General features: G+C 42.4%; 1 protein-coding gene across 1 annotated transcript; it reads right to left on the reverse strand.

Annotated features, from left to right (window-relative positions):
- Window positions 1-6,795: 6,795 nt before the first annotated feature.
- LOC145073054 (putative glutathione peroxidase 5) lies at window positions 6,796-8,494 on the reverse strand. Its single transcript, XM_079019598.1, has 6 exons — window positions 8,365-8,494; window positions 8,083-8,159; window positions 7,864-7,925; window positions 7,416-7,534; window positions 7,150-7,320; window positions 6,796-6,991 (listed from the first exon to the last, which is right to left on the reverse strand). Exons 1-6 carry the CDS (start codon window positions 8,419-8,421, stop codon window positions 6,941-6,943), a joined length of 537 nt encoding a protein of 178 aa, XP_078875724.1. The 5' UTR covers window positions 8,422-8,494; the 3' UTR covers window positions 6,796-6,940.
- Between the last annotated feature and the right edge of the window lie 7,337 nt (window positions 8,495-15,831).

Below are 15,831 nucleotides of genomic sequence, written 5' to 3' on the forward strand. Positions count from 1 at the left end.
CCGCCACGGTGGAGTATTTTGATGAGCGCTACACAACCCTTGCATAGACAGCCGCCGCAGCAGCTGCATCAGTTGTATCTGCGGCAGGGGGAGGATTTGGTAGGGGTTTTTAGTACCGGGACTTCGATAACACGAAGCCCCCTACTTTTGATGGGACGCAGGATCCCATTAAGGCTATGAGATGGATTTCAGATGTGGATGGGTGTTTCTTCACTTGCTCGTGTCCTACTGACCAGCAGGTCAGGTGTGCTCTGAACCTGCTTAGGTCTGGGGCCAAGGACTGGTGGAGACTTCTAACTGGGTCGTACACTGATGATTAGAGAGTTGTTGTTACTTGGGAGCAGTTCAGTAACATGTTCCGCGCCCGTTACATTCCGCGGGTTGAGCGGGAACGTTTGGAACAGGAGTTTCTGAGTTTGAGACGGGATGGGGAGTCGGTGACAGAGATCGCCCGGATGTTCATTGAGAGGGCGATGTTTTGCCCGGAGTTTGCTTCAGAGTAGGATTAGATGACCCGTTATCTGAGCATGCTCAAGACGAATATCTGTCAGTTTGTGTCTACTCGGCGATGTGATACTCTTCTAGAGTTAGAGGAGGCCGCCAGATGGCGTGAGTTGGAGATTGAGTAGCAGTTGAGAGAGCAGCAGGCCCTGACACCATCTCAGCTGGCACCGAAGCGGTCTAAGACCGCTGATACTAGGACCGGTGGTCAGCAGAGCCGCACTTGTGGGAAGTGTGGCAAGGATCATTCTGGTGTGTGTCGAGTTGGTAGTGGGTTCCACAGGTGTGGCAAGGAGGGGCATTACACGAAGGATTGTCACCAGGCCGCCACATTTCAGGGTACGAGGTTATGTTATCACTGCGATCAGGTTGGCCACATGAGGGCCAACTGTCCACTACTTTCCGCCAAGTCGACACAGGCTCCTGCACTAGCTACGTTGAGGATTACCGATGGGAGGCAGGGTAGAGCAGAGCCTCCAAAGGCTCAGGGACGCACATTTCAGCTTACGGCCGAGGAGGCCAAGGCAGCACCAAATGTGGTTGCTGGTATGTTTCTATCCTTTATCTCATTTACTATATCTGCTATATGCTTATCTTTTGTACCTGTGATTAGGTACATTTCTAGTGAACTCCTTGCCTGCTTTGGTTTTGTTCGACTCGGGGGCGAGTCGGTCTTTTGTATCTCATACTTCTAGCAGCAAGTTTAGAGTGCCAGTAGGCGAGCTAGAGTGTCCGTTGCGAGTCTCTATCGCCAACGAACACGGGGTTTCTGCTACTTCGATCTACCGAGGGTGTGAGATGAAGATCTTTGGGGCACCTTTTCCGATAGACTTGATTTCGATTCCCATGATAGATGTATGCGTGATTGTGGGAATGGACTGGCTCAGCCATTTCGGTGCCATGATTGATTGCGAGGGTCAGCAAGTAGTGGTTCGAACCCCAAGTGGGGGAGAGTTGATTGTATATGGTGAAGGCATCAGAGTGGGATCAGAGTTTTGTTCAGCCGTCAGGGCTCGGCATTTCATTTAACACGGATATGTGGGTTATTTAGCGTATGTGGTGGATACGCGGGTCAGGGATCAGACTCCAGTTTCAGAGGTTCTGGTGGTCAAGGAGTTTGCTGATTTGTTCCTGGAGGAGTTACCCGGAGTGCCTCCAGAGAGGCAGGTCGAGTTCAACATCGACTTAGTGCCAGGAGCGGCCCCTATTGCCAAGGCGCCGTACTGATTAGCACCACCAGAGATGCAGGAATTGTCATCACAACTGCAGGAGCTGCTGGGAAAGCAGTTCATTCGTCCGAGCAGTTCTCCATGGGGAGCACCGATACTCTTCGTCAGGAAGAAAGATGGTTCGCACCGGATGTGCATTGACTACCGGGAGTTGAACAAGTTAACGGTGAAGAACTATTATCCACTCCCGAGGATATATGATATTTTCGATCAATTGCAGGGTGCGTCATGGTTTTCCAAGATAGACTTGAGGTCTGGATATTACCAGGTTAGAGTGAGGGAGGAGGATGTGGAGAAGACCACGTTTTAGACGCGTTACGGACATTATGAGTTCGTGGTGATGCCGTTTGGGCTCACCAAAGCGCCAACAGTGATTATGGACTCGATGAATCAGGTCTACAGGCCAATGCTCGATCGTTTAGTTATTGTGTTCATAGAAGATATCTTGGTGTATTCCAAGACCCGATAGCAGCACGAGGAACATCTACGGGAGTTACTGGGAGTTCTGAGAGGGGAATGGTTGTATGCTAAGTTCTCGAAGTGTGTGTTTTGGTTACGAGAGGTCCAATTCCTCAGACACCTCGTTAACCAGGAGGGGATTTTGGTTGATCTGGCCAAAATCGAGGCAGTTATGTAGTGGGAGGTTCCGAAATCTCCCTCGGACATCAAGAGCTTTTTGGGATTAGCGTGATACTACCGGAGATTCATTTAGGATTTCTCCAAGATTGCGGTACCCCTCACTCGTCTGACGAGGAAGGGGTGGATTTCCGGTGGGGACCTGAGCAGCAGAGGGTGTTTGAGATCCTCCGACAGTGACTGTGTGAGGCCCCAGTCTTGACTCTTCTGGAAGGATTCGAGGATTTTGTGGTGTTCGGTGATGCGTCCATCACGAGACTAGGGCAGTCCTCATGCAGAGGGGACGGGTGATAGCTTATGCATTGCGGCAGTTGAAGCCGCATGAGACGAAGTATCCTACTCATGATCTGGAGTTAGGGGTGGTGGTTTTCGCCCTCAAGATATGAAGACATTACCTATATGGGGTCCGTTGCACCATATACACGGACCACAAGATCTTGAGACATATTATGGATCAGCCGAACCTGAACATGAGGCAGCGCAGGTGGCTGGATGTAGTCAAGGACTACGATTGCGGGATCCTTTACCACCTTGGTAAAGCAAATGTGGTTGCGGATGCTTTGAGCCGCAAGCCAGTTGGGTCTTCCACCCCAACGGTATGTATGAGGATAGTAGTGGACTCTCCGTTGGTGAGTCTGATAAGAGATGCCCAGGTTGAGGGCATGCGACCGAAGAATTGGAAGCTGGAAAAGATCAAGGGTGAGAATACCCGGTTTGAGCAGTATAGTCGGGGATTATTGACCCGATGCGGCCGAGTTTGAGTTCCGATGACTGGTAGGGTTAGGCAAACGGTTATGGAGGAGGCTCATAAGTCCCACTTCTCTATTCACCCGGGGGCCACCAAGATGTACCGAGATTTGTGTTTGAGCTACTGGTGGCCGTGTATGAAGCGCGAGATCGTTTGGTACGTCGAGAGGTGCTTGACCTGTAGGATGGTCAACGCTGAGCATCAGAGGCCGCATGGCAAGCTGCAACCCCTGGAGATTTCCATGTGGAAATGGGAACATATCAAGATGGATTTTATCATAAAGCTGCCAAGGGCGGTGAAGGGGTTTGATGACATTTGGGTAATCATGGATCGATTGACCAAGAGTGCCCATTTCTTGGCCATACAGGAGAGTTCATCGGCCGATAAGTTGGCCGATGTGTACGTCCGCGAGATCGTGGCTCGCCATGGGGTTCCGGTCTCCATTGTCTCCGACCGGGATGTTAGATTTACCTCCCGTTTCTGGCAAAAGTTCCACGAGGAACTGGGCATGCAGTTGCACTTCAGCACAACATTCCATCCGCAAACTGATGGTCAGAGTGAGCAGACCATTCAGACCCTCGAGGATATGTTGAGGGCATGTGTCATTGATTTTGGTGGGAGCTGGGATTCCCACCTAGCGCTTGCAGAGTTCGCCTATAACAACAACTATCATTCCAACATTGGCGCCATGCCTTTCGAGTTGTTGTATGGGCAGAGATGCCGCACCCCGGTTTGTTGGGGTGAGGTTGGTCACAGGGTGATGGGTTGGACGGAGGTAGTCTTGCAGACTACCGAGAAGATTCAGCAGACTAGGCAGCGGCTGCAGACCGCTCAGAGTCGTCAGAAGAGTTACGCCGATCGGCGCTGATCCGAGCTAGAGTTTCAGGTCGGTGACATGGTACTCCTGAAGGTCTCGCCCTGGAAGGGCGTGATCCGCTTCAGGAAGAGGGGAAAATTGGGTCCCCGATATATTGGGCCGTTTAGGATCATTGCCAGGGTTGGCAAGGTGGCTTACAGGTTAGAGCTACCGGAAGAGCTTAGTCTGATCCACATCACTTTCCACGTTTCGCAGCTGCGAAAGTGCATCATGGATCAGGAGGCGGTGGTGTCGCTGGATGATATTCAGGTCGATGAGTGCCTGAATTACGTGGAAAGGCCTGTGGCCGTACTGGAGAGAAGGGTGAAGATTATGAGGAACAAGGAGGTACCTTTGGTGAAGGTACAATGGGAGCATCGGAGAGGGTCCGAGTGGATGTGGGAGCCAGAGGTGGAGATGCACACTACCTGAAGTTATTCGTTACAGCAGACTTCGAGGACAAAGTCTAAGTTAAGTGGGGGAGAATTGTAACATCCCAACCGTCAGGTATCATTATTATTCCTTTTAGATTTCATTTTTTAAGGTCTACTCAACGAGTTGACGCTAGGGGTGCATACGAGCCAAGTTACTTGTGAGCTACTCGAGATCGAAACGTTAAAAGCTCGACTCGAGATCGATTTTAAACGAGCCCGAGCCGAGCTCGAGCTTAATATTAGGCTTGTCTATTAAACGAGTTCGAGCTCGAGCCTCTATTACTTGGCTCGATAAGGCTCGCGAGCCTAAACGAGCCTAAATATATATAATAAAAAAATTTATTTTTATTTTTACATATTAAAATAAATAATAATTTAATAAATATCATTTTAGGAAATTAGAGTATACTGTATACGAGCTGAGACCAAACCGAGCCCGAGCCCGAGCTCGTATAATACTTAACGAGCCGATCTCGAGCTTTATACCACAAGGCTCGAAACGATCCGAGCTCGAGCTCGAGCCTATAAATATTTAAACGAGCCAAGCCCAAGCCTGATCAGGATCGAGCTCGACTCGGCTCGTTTGCAGCCCTAGTTGACGTTGTGACTCGTCGAGTAGCAGCAAGCCAGGACACGTCATTTAATGAGTGACTCGTCGAGTCGGCATGGGGGACTCGATGAGTAGGAGCTGGTAGTGGAAAACCCTAAATTTCAGGGTTTTTGCACCCTTATATATTGGACCATTAGCGCCTCCCACTGTCCTCTATCACCCCTTGAGAGCCAGAAACCCTAATTTTCGTGAGTGTGAGCTTGGAGAGTGTTTGGAGCTTTGAGAAGTGAATTTTGTGAAGGATACTTGTAGATCAAGAGGCTAGCATCAAGGATTTCGTGTGGATCCCGAATCTACTCCAGCTTGTGCATGTTTTGGGAGGTAATAAGCTGTTACCTTAACCTCTTTTCTTCTAGAATCATTCATATGTGGAGGCTAGGGCTTTCTTTGGTTATTCATTGAGGGATTTTGTTATGGAAGCTAGATCTGAAGCTGAAACTTCAGATCTGAACCTTTTCTGAGTCCTAAGTCCATAAAGTTTCCAGCTCTTGCAAGGATGATACTCTCCTAAGGTGTAAAGCTCCATTAGAAACTTAGATTGGTCATTTAGAGCCCCTAGGGCCTTGCATGCACGTAAAGTTTGCAACTTTACGTGATAAACATGCCCTAGAAGATTGGATCCGCAATATGGAGCCGCTGCTTGGCTTAAAAAGCGTCTGTATGGATGATGGACTGAAGGGACTCGGCGAGTCGCAAGGTCGACTCGGCGAGCCACATGAAGATGGCCATGTACTCGACGAGTTGGATGAACAACTCGACGAGTTCGTTGAAGATTTCCTTGAACTCGACGAGTCGTTCGAAGACTCAGCGAGTCAGCTAGGGTTTCTCCCAATCCCTGAACACGTATGAACTCGACGAGTTAAAGGGGAACTTGACGATCCAATCAAGGATTTTACGACTTCTCGAGTTCAGGGAGGACTCAACGAGTCGGTAAGCTACACTCGACGAGTCAAGTCAACATGCACTGTTGACTTTGACTATGGACTTTGACCTAGAGTTGACCAGTTGACTTCTGAGGGTATTCTGGTAATTTGGAGATTTATGAAAAAGGGGTTTTATGGTAACTATCGGTGGTGAAATTCGTGTTGGCGATCCGGGAGTAGAACTTTCTAGTTCAGACGGAAATTGCGAGGTGAGTTATCCTCACTATACTAAGGGGTCTAAGGCACCAAGGTCGGCTCATTGGATATGTTATCCTATCAGTGTTAGATGTTGAATACGAGTTGGTGTCGCATGCTAGTGGTTATGCCAGTTAAGTAGACCTGTAGGACTACCTGTGATGTTATATGATCATTGCATGTTCAATAGTTATGTTATATGTTATGTGGGTTAGGTCAAATGTTTTTCTGAAATAAAAGATAAAAGTTCCATTTTATGGTTATTAGTTTTACAACAACAAAGGAGATTAGTTTTTTTTTTTTTTTGAAACGGCAAATACCAAGCGGAAGCCCTTCCACCTTTTACAGCGGAAGCCCGGGTTCGAGCTCCTTTACAGGGCAAACCCTCACCCTTTTTAATGGGATTCCAAAAGAAAATTCCCCATGAGTTGCCACCAACGGGAGTCGAACTCTCCACCTTGTCCCTTAATGGTTATAAACACAACACCTCTTTCCCAACTGGGCTGGGCTTCATTGGTAGGTGATTAGTTGTACAACAATCTTTAAGAAACTTTTCTATGACAATTTACATTTTAAAAAAGATATAAATGCATTAAATTTATAATTAAATAATTACTAATTTTAAATGATTATGATATTTGCCAAATAAAAATATAAAACAATTGTTGATACGGTAGTGGAGATCCCTTTTGAAGGAGGGTTGATATTGCATTGCCATAGAGATAATTACAAAAGCTGATATGACAAATTTAAAAGAAGAATGACACATGGTCTAATTTCTAAGATGACAACGGGGTGAAAACTCATATCACACTGAGTTTTCATTGGGGTTCTCTTCTAATGCTTTCTGGATGTCATCCTGCATCATGGAACAACATCAGATCAAACCCAAATCACATATTTCTATGAAATGTTTAGTGTATATATATATATATATATATATATATATATATATATATATATATATATATATATATATATAACAAGAAACATATGGTGTGTAATGTAGTAGTGTACCTCAAGGCTGGATGGTTCGGTCCTTGGGCCAACTCGACGTATTACTTTGCCTTTCTTACTAATTAGAAACTTCGTGAAGTTCCATTTGATGGTTGTGCCCATATATCCACCACCTCCATTTGCTTTCAAATACTTGAATAATGGTGCTGCTTCAGTGCCATTCACTTTTACCTGGTTTCTTAAACAAGCAAACATATGAAAACAAACCCCAGGAATTTAACATGAGGATGAAAAGTGAAATGGATGAATGAACGAAAACAATTTACTTTTCCAAAAATTGGGTATTCAGCACTGAACCTCTCACAGACAAACTGGACTGTCGCTTCTATCGGCCCTGGTTCTTGCTTCAAGAACTGATTGCAAGGGAATGCCAATATCACAAAACCTGATTCAAGATTTTGCTTCAGCTTCATAACTTAGGCTTTGAAACCTAATCAGGTCAGCTGAAGTTTCATAACGTAAAGTAGCCTTCTAGTTTTGATGCTTTATAGTCTTGTGAAGTACAAGAAACAGGTGTTTGGATGTGAATATCTGATTATGATTGTGACTTCAAAAATCATAATCAAGAAACCATTGATTGGATTAATGATGGTGATAGTATGTGATTTTACATCTATTATTGGTCATTCTGTTGTGTATGAAATTCAATGACAAGCAATATCTCGGATACAATTACTTACGGAATGATACTAAAAAGTGGGTATGAGCTTATACCTTTATCCTTGTATTTCCTGTAAAGCTCGGTAAGTTGGGTGTAATTCGAATTGGTTAATGCGCTGTTGCATTATAACCAAAAACTGATTGATCAGAAACGAAATCCAATATGAAAACAAAAACTCAACATTCAAACCCTCAAACAAAAATGAACATACTAATTAAACACGCATTATGCAATACGATCGAAAAGGATAATAGGAATATTATAGAAACAACCATTTTGAAGCAACATTGACGATAAGCAGAACTTTCCCATCGTAGATGCTAAGATCCACGTCCTTTCCACTGCTATCCTGCATCTCAAATTCAACGAATTTAAAATCGAATGCGTCCGGTTTCACTTTCAATGCCTTTCAAAATCGCATGAATATGAACCCACATTCCACGAATTTCAAATAGAATGATCTAGTTTCACTTATAATGAATTTCAAATCGTATGAATCTTAATTGAAATTTGAAAATTTAACGATTTGACAATCGATGATTATGGAAAAATACCTTTACTGTGAAATCATGAACTGATGAATTGTCATAGACAGAGGAAGTGGCACCCATTTTTGGATTTCCGATGATTTTTGAAGAAGAAGTAGATGATCGATCATTTTGAGAATGAGAAGCAGAAGCCACCAATTTTCTAGATTTGTAATTTGTATCGACAAACAGCTCCGATTCTCCCGCGACTGATATATTCTTCAGACAAAACTACAAAAATGGTCCCTTTATGTCAAAAAATAACATTTTTGTCCAAAAAGTTTTGGACTAGCTTTGAACTTTGATTTTGTTGCGGGATTGATCCAATTTTCTTTGAATTTTTTTATAATGACGATTTTGCCCTTATTTTTTTTAAATATTTTATTTATTTAAATACTTTTTTGATTAAAAAAAATAAAAACAAAATTTCATTTTATTACAATAATTAAAAAAAATACCATTATCCCTATTCTTCTCCATATCTCTCTTTCTCTTACAACAAAAAAGAAACACTTTTCAGTCTGACTCTCTCTCTCTCTCTCTCTCTCTCTCTCTCTCTCTCTCTCTCTCTCTCACACACACACACACACAATGTGGTGTTATCTCTAAATCTATGTTGTCGAATCTATGTCAGTCGTAACTCAACATCTTTGTCGGAGAAGAAGCGATGGTTTCATCATCGAAGTCGTTGTTGTTTGTAGATGACTGACGACGACAAAAACCTAGCTCTTCGTATCAAGATTCGTTTTCTCCGGTAGTGGGAATCGATCAAGGAATCTGAGGGTTTTTCTAGAAGCTTTTCCTGATCGGAGATTGGTGGTGGTGGAGACGACGGGGGGATGATTCATCCTAATCGAAGTCTTTACTGAAAAATCGATGGTGGTAGTGGTTTTGACATGTGGTGGCATTCAACAAGAAGGATGGCCGAAGAAAGAGGGTGACGGCTCCGGTGGCATTCGTCTTTGTTTTTTCAGATCGAACCTAAGAAGGACGACTGCTGCTAGAAAATCGACCATAGACGTTGGTGACGAACAGATCCGGTGACACAGGCGAAGTCACCGTCGTCTTTTTTTTTTTTCATATCTATGAAAATCGATGGAGGACCAACTGGTCGTTGCCGGTAAAACGATAGTGGTGGTGGTGTTGAACTGGTGGCGATGGTTTACAGATGGTAACAATGGTTTCTAACTGGTAGTGATGGTTTTCGATAGGTGGTGGTGGTGGTTGTTGTTTATATTATACTTCTGTCGAGATAAGAATATATACGTGGACGATCAAACAACAAAAATACATATAAAATAGTTAGGTGGCCCAAAGTCAGTCATAACAAACTTATGACTGAGTTTGGTAGTAATTTGATGAAGGAGACCTACAGGCGGAGCTATGAGAATAATATCATAAACATATAATAATACGTAAGTTGTCACCTTATATGTGTGTATGATGAATAGGGATGAATTTGTGCGACTGTGTTGCAATCCAATTGTTAGAGCATGTTGATCAAAGCGATGATACCATGATCGCAGGGAGGGGGGGCTGTTTGAGGCCATATAACGAGCGTTGAAGATGACAGACATGTTCGGGAAATTGACAGTCTCATAATCCAGGTGGTTGGTGCATATATACAGTTTCTTGAAGATTACCATGAAGGAACACATTCTTCACATCAAGCTGGTGGATGGGCCAATGTATGGATATGGAAATGCTCAATACTATGTGAATAGTGGCCAGTTTGCTACAAGTCTTGCCTTATAGCGAGATAGAATGCCATCTACATTAAATTTATAACAAAACAACCACATAGATCAGACAATATTGACCCCCAAGGGTCGTTGAACAAGTGTCTAAGTCCCATTCGAGATAAGTGCATTATACTCTTCATGCATGGCATAATGCCAGTATAGGTCCTCAATATCCTAAACATGCAACCGTGGAATGGGAGATAGAGTGGAGACATGAAGGTTGAGTTTGTGAATGGGTTTGGCAATTCCTCTCTTAGACCGTGTTTGCATACGAAAAATGTGGGGAGGAAAGGGATCGAATTCAATTGAGACCAAAGGTGAAGGAGAGGAGTGTGGACTCTTGGTTTGAGAGGGTGGGGTGGAGGAGGTTTGACGTGTAGGAGGGGGAGACTTGGAGTTGTTCTGGTTTGGGTTGGTGGAGGGGTTAGTTTGTTGGTTTGTGATGTGTATGCAGAAGGGTGAGGGTGTATTGTGAGTGTCCCCAAGAAATATGTATAATTATAGGTCGTTGGGGGTAGCATATTGAAAGGGAAAGGTAGTTTCATACAAAATGACATGGGGAGAGAAAATGATTTTGCAGGTAGATAATTGAAGGCATCGATACCCTCGATGGTTAGCGGGATACCCAAGGAATACACATGGGGAGGATCGAGGTTCATGTTTGTGGGATGTGGTGAGACGGGGAAAGCTTAGGCACCTGAAAATGCGAAGGTGGTTGTAAGTTGGGTGAGTTTTAAATAAACGGATGTAGGGGTTTCATTTTTTATGGATATGGATGGAAGAATATTGAGGAAATGTGTGGCCATGTGATGGGCTTCTACCCAATACGTGGGAGGGATATTGATGTAGTGTACAAAAACAAACAAAGATAAATAAGAGTGAACTTGTTGATTCTAAAAGAATAACCAGACAATCTCTTCAAAACCACGTTGATTCTACAAATACCATGGAATTGACTTCAAAATCTAGATTAACACACACAAAATTTTGGGAGAAAACTGAAAGTTCATAAAACTGATCATCAACCATGCAAATTACATCAGAAATATTTAAATAAGAAGTAGAAATTAACATAGATCTCTAAAGGTCCATGTGCCAAATACAAACCCAAAAACAAAACCCAAAAGTTAAAGGAAAATAACAAAATTATTCATAATTCCATTTAGAAAGCGATTTTCAGACTCAAAGTTGGGTAAGTCCCCTTTGGATACTTATCACGACGTACTCCTCATTCCAAGCTTTGATTTGGCTGGTTGTAGGCCCAAAATGGAGCCTCGTAGCCAAAGTTATGGCAAAATCCGTGAAGCCCCGTAACCTGGGTTTTATGAACACAATGTTTTACGTTAATTAAAAATGAAAAGTTTTTTTTTGAAAATGGGATGTTACATTTGGACTGCAACAGTTTCCACGTCGTGGCCATCCTCTTGACACGATGTTGCAACCAAGCCAGACACGATCTTCATTAAATGACGTGGCCTCGTCGTGTTGACCTTTTCACCACATCGCGACATATGGTTTTCCCAAAAACCTTATCTTTAAAATCATCGAGTCCTCGTCTAATCAATTCCGGGAAACAAGTGTTACATCTTTCCAAACAAAATCCTAAATTGCATCACTGCTATCCATCAATATCATTATTCCTTGCCACCTGAGAACCACTAGTCGTAGTAACTAACATCGGAGAAACCCTAGTGTTGCTATCGTTGACGCTGAGTAAATTCTCGTTTTCGTACTAACCATTGTTGTAATCCTCCACCTTTGTGAAACTCTAAAACATTTTCACTTCATCATCATTGAAAATTTTGTCATGTGATTGATTTCGTTCGTCGATTATTTCAAGCACTTCCCTAGTTTTGTCAAAGAACCATTTTTATTTTCTTTGTGGTGTATACTTATTCAAGTATTTGGGTACAGGGAAAAATACTCGAACCCAACGGGGCAGCCTGAAACCCGGACATTTGTGTTCGGGGAAATGAATGGTATATATATATATATATATATATATATATATATATATATATATATATATATATATATATATATATATATATATATATATCGTGAAGGAATAAAGCTTTCGTAATAATTTCTTTTAAAAGGTTTATATATCATAAGAATCATGTTTGGTGTGGAATGTGATACACACATCCAACAAATACGATTGTAATGGTATATATTAAATATGTTACCGTTTTATTATAGTTCGTTTAAATTATTAAGGTGTTTAGTAAACCCGATAAGATATCACAGACCTGATTCGAGTAGTTCTTGTTTGATTTTTAGAATTAAAAAAGACACAGCCAAAAGTGTATTTTTCTTAATTAAAAAGTATAGGGATCAAAATTATAAATAATCTATTTCTAAAAACTACATGGACCAAAAGTATAGTTTTCTAAATTAAAAACTACATAAACCAAAACTATAATTAATTTATTTCCTTAGAATTAATAATTATAGAGACCAAAAGTGTAAATTTCTAACTTAAAAGACTATAAACTAGAATTAATCTATTTTGTTAGTGTTAAAAACAAGGACTAAAATTGTACTTTTCTAAATTGAAAATTATTTCACCAAGTTTATAATTTTTTTTTTCATATTTAAAAAGATTATATATATATATATATATATATATATATATATATATATATATATATATATATATATATATATATATATATATAGAAGTAGGATCAAATGAGAACACCCAAAAGGTTGAGAACGCGAGAACAGATCTGAACCATTTAAAAAACTAAATCTAAGGTTATTATCGAATGAGCCATTTATGTAAAGTTTTAAAAGTTACTAGTATTAAAGTGTAACTTCAAATGGTGATAAGGGTATTATAGTAATTGGATCTTTACCACCGTTGTTTAATCTCTATAATTCCTCAATCACTCACTAATTTCCTTCCATTTCCCGTCTCTCTCTTCATCTCTCTCTGTAAACCTAGATAGGCCTCCACCCTACATCATTGATCCACCACCAAAAGGGAATTGATGAAGCCAAAAAAAGGAAAGGGAAACAAGATCTCCAAATTGATGTTGATCGAAGGAGAAGGATTCACGAACGGAGCAGGGATCAGGAGGCATAATCGATTGGGGAATGTTCGATCCTCGTCTGATCGAGTGACAATAAACGACTGATCTACTCATCATGGTGCAGAAGAGGCGTCGAAAATCGGAACTTAATTGGAGCAGCGTTTCGAAACCGAAAGACTCCTTTTTCTCGGGACTCCGGGAGCCTCGGGGCTTCCTTAGGGTGCTAGGGGGTTTTTCCTAGGGTTTAGGGGGTTAAAATGGGCTAGAGAGAGAAAGGAAATGTTGTGAAAAACTCGGAAACCTTCGCAGCCTTTTATAGGCGCTTAGCATCTCGGACTACGCTGCGCGTTCAGCAGCTACGCTGGGCGTAGTTCGGATGGGGTTGCCAGCTCGCACCAGCTGGCTCGCACTTCGGAAGAGGATAAGGACCGAGGGTAAGGCGAAGCGAGGCGACGTGGCGTGATCCAAAGGGCGCTCTGTGATCGGCGATGGACGGCTGCGATGAGGCCACGTCATCTATCTCGCATCAGATTTCGCAATTTCGAGTTACAACTTCAAAAATTCGTAACTTTCGCGTACGACCTCTGTTTTCGACGTTCTTTATATCCACGGAATCCTTGTTTCGACCACTACAACTTAATATAAAGATAACAGGCTTATCTCACACTTTGATTTTGACGCTTATTTTTATTCTTTATTAATTATACATTTATAATTAAATAATAAACACATAAACACACATAATTCACATAGTACTCAAATATTTCAACTTTATTACTTCAAAAAGAGTTACAATAGTTGACCTAGACTATTACATTGACAAAAATGCTTAGCCCTGAAACCCGGGCGTTACAACAGACTCGGCGAGTCCAAGACAATCTTCTAAGGATGAAGATGAACTTGACGAGTTGTTCATACAACTCGGCGAGTCAAGGACAGGACCTATGTATCAGTTGATGATGAACTCGACGAGTTGTTCATACAACTCGGCAAGTCGGATGAGGATTCAGTTGATGTTCATTTAGAAGGAAAACTCGTCAAGTCATCGCCTAACTCGACGAGTAGAGGCGGGTATGAGGTCTAATGGAAGGATAGGGACTCGGCGAGTTGGCAAGCCAACTCGGCGAGTCATGTCAACTTGAAGTTGACTTTGACTTGGTCAGGGGTAAAATGGTCATTTTACCCTAAGAACAATTAGTAGTGTATGACTAAGTGTTTTGTGGGAATTTTAGCCGGAGGATTTCCGGAGCAGCAGCGGCAGCAGTCAGAGGATTCCCGCACAGTTCGACAACTACTACGAGGTGAGTTACCTTCCAGTAGCGGTGGGTCTACGGCCACAATGCTGGCCCACCAGTAGGGATCGTATGTTAGATGTTTGTCTTTGTGATATTCATCTGTGTTGCTACTACCTAATATGTTATATGCTAGCGTGATATGATATGTGATAGTGATAGAGTTCGGTTGTTAGGACCAAATGGTAGGTTAGGCACCCCAAATATGCCTAACAGTATGTCATGATATGTTTAGTTGCTAGCATGATATGTTATATGAGATAGAGGTAGTAGGAGGGGGAAAAGTCTCCGAGATTCGGTTGTTAGTACCGAAGGGTAGGTCGGACACCCCATATATGTCTGACAATAGATTATGCTATGATATATGTGATAGTAGTAGTAGGGGGTGAAATAGTCCTTGAGGTTCGGTTGTTAGGACCGAAGGCTAGTCAGCATCCCAGAATGGCTCGACATGGGTAGGTCAGCGCCCCAGAATGGCTTGACATGGGTAGGACAGCACCCCATAATGGTCGCATGGGTAGGTCGGCACCCCAGAATGGCCGTACGGGTAGGTCGACACCCCAGAATGGTCGTACCGGGTAGGTCGGGCACCCCATAAATGTCTGGCAGTATGTATGTGATGTGATTGTATGGTATGTGGTGCGATGGGGGAACTCACTAAGCTTCGTGCTTACAGTTTTCAGTTTTGGTTTCAGGTACCTCTTCAACAAGGGGGAAGGAGCTGGCGCGGTAGCGGCGCATCATACACACGCTCTTTGTTTTCCGCACTGTGAGATATTCTGGGATTTGTACTCTGACATTATTATGTTTTGCGATTCAGTTTTTAGATACGAGACATGTTTTTATTAAATGATATGATCAGATGATATTTTGTTACAATTGTTTTTGTAACACCGAAAATTTCAAACAATTTTTCATTTAAAAATAATCGTTTAATTCTTAGAAACACTTGTTTAAAATCTCATTCATAATCGAATTACAAAACATGACTCCATTTTCACTTATATAGAAAACCAGGATCCTCAAAACATGACTCTTTCTCTGGTGTGTACAATCAAGCCGGTGCCGTCCTGTGGTCCTGAAAGAAACCTGAAACACATACATAAAACAAAACACTATAAGCACGAAGCTTAGTGAGTTTCCCCAAAATACCACACACAACACATATTAGCCACACGAGGCTCTAACTCTGTGGGTCCGTGGATCCTGCTCTGTGAACCCTCTGGTTCTAACTCTGTGAACCTTCCGGTTCTAACTGTAGGAACCCTCCGGTTCCAACTCTGAAAACATGCACAGCATAAATCACATAGAAATAATGCAGTACAACACATAACATACATAGCATACAAATACTTTGTCACATAACTCTGGTTACCTACTCAAGGTAAAGTATAGTGAGAAGACTCACCTGGCAAGCAGAAA

The sequence above is a fragment of the Lactuca serriola genome, chromosome 9 (genome assembly GCF_051521515.1).
Source record: "Lactuca serriola cultivar US96UC23 chromosome 9, Lser_US96UC23_V15, whole genome shotgun sequence".
NCBI classification, from domain to species: Eukaryota; Viridiplantae; Streptophyta; class Magnoliopsida; order Asterales; family Asteraceae; genus Lactuca; species Lactuca serriola.

Bases quoted from the DNA above. Each gene is read 5' to 3' on its own strand.
- LOC145073054 (XM_079019598.1), bottom strand. From the start codon at position 8,421: ATGGGTGCCACTTCCTCTGTCTATGACAATTCATCAGTTCATGATTTC. The intron at 7,926-8,082 runs GTTGTTTCTATA...ATAATGCAACAG, and splicing joins GTCAATGTTGCTTCAAAATG to CGCATTAACCAATTCGAATT. The intron at 6,992-7,149 runs GTACACTACTAC...TCCATGATGCAG, and splicing joins CCGAACCATCCAGCCTTGAG to GATGACATCCAGAAAGCATT.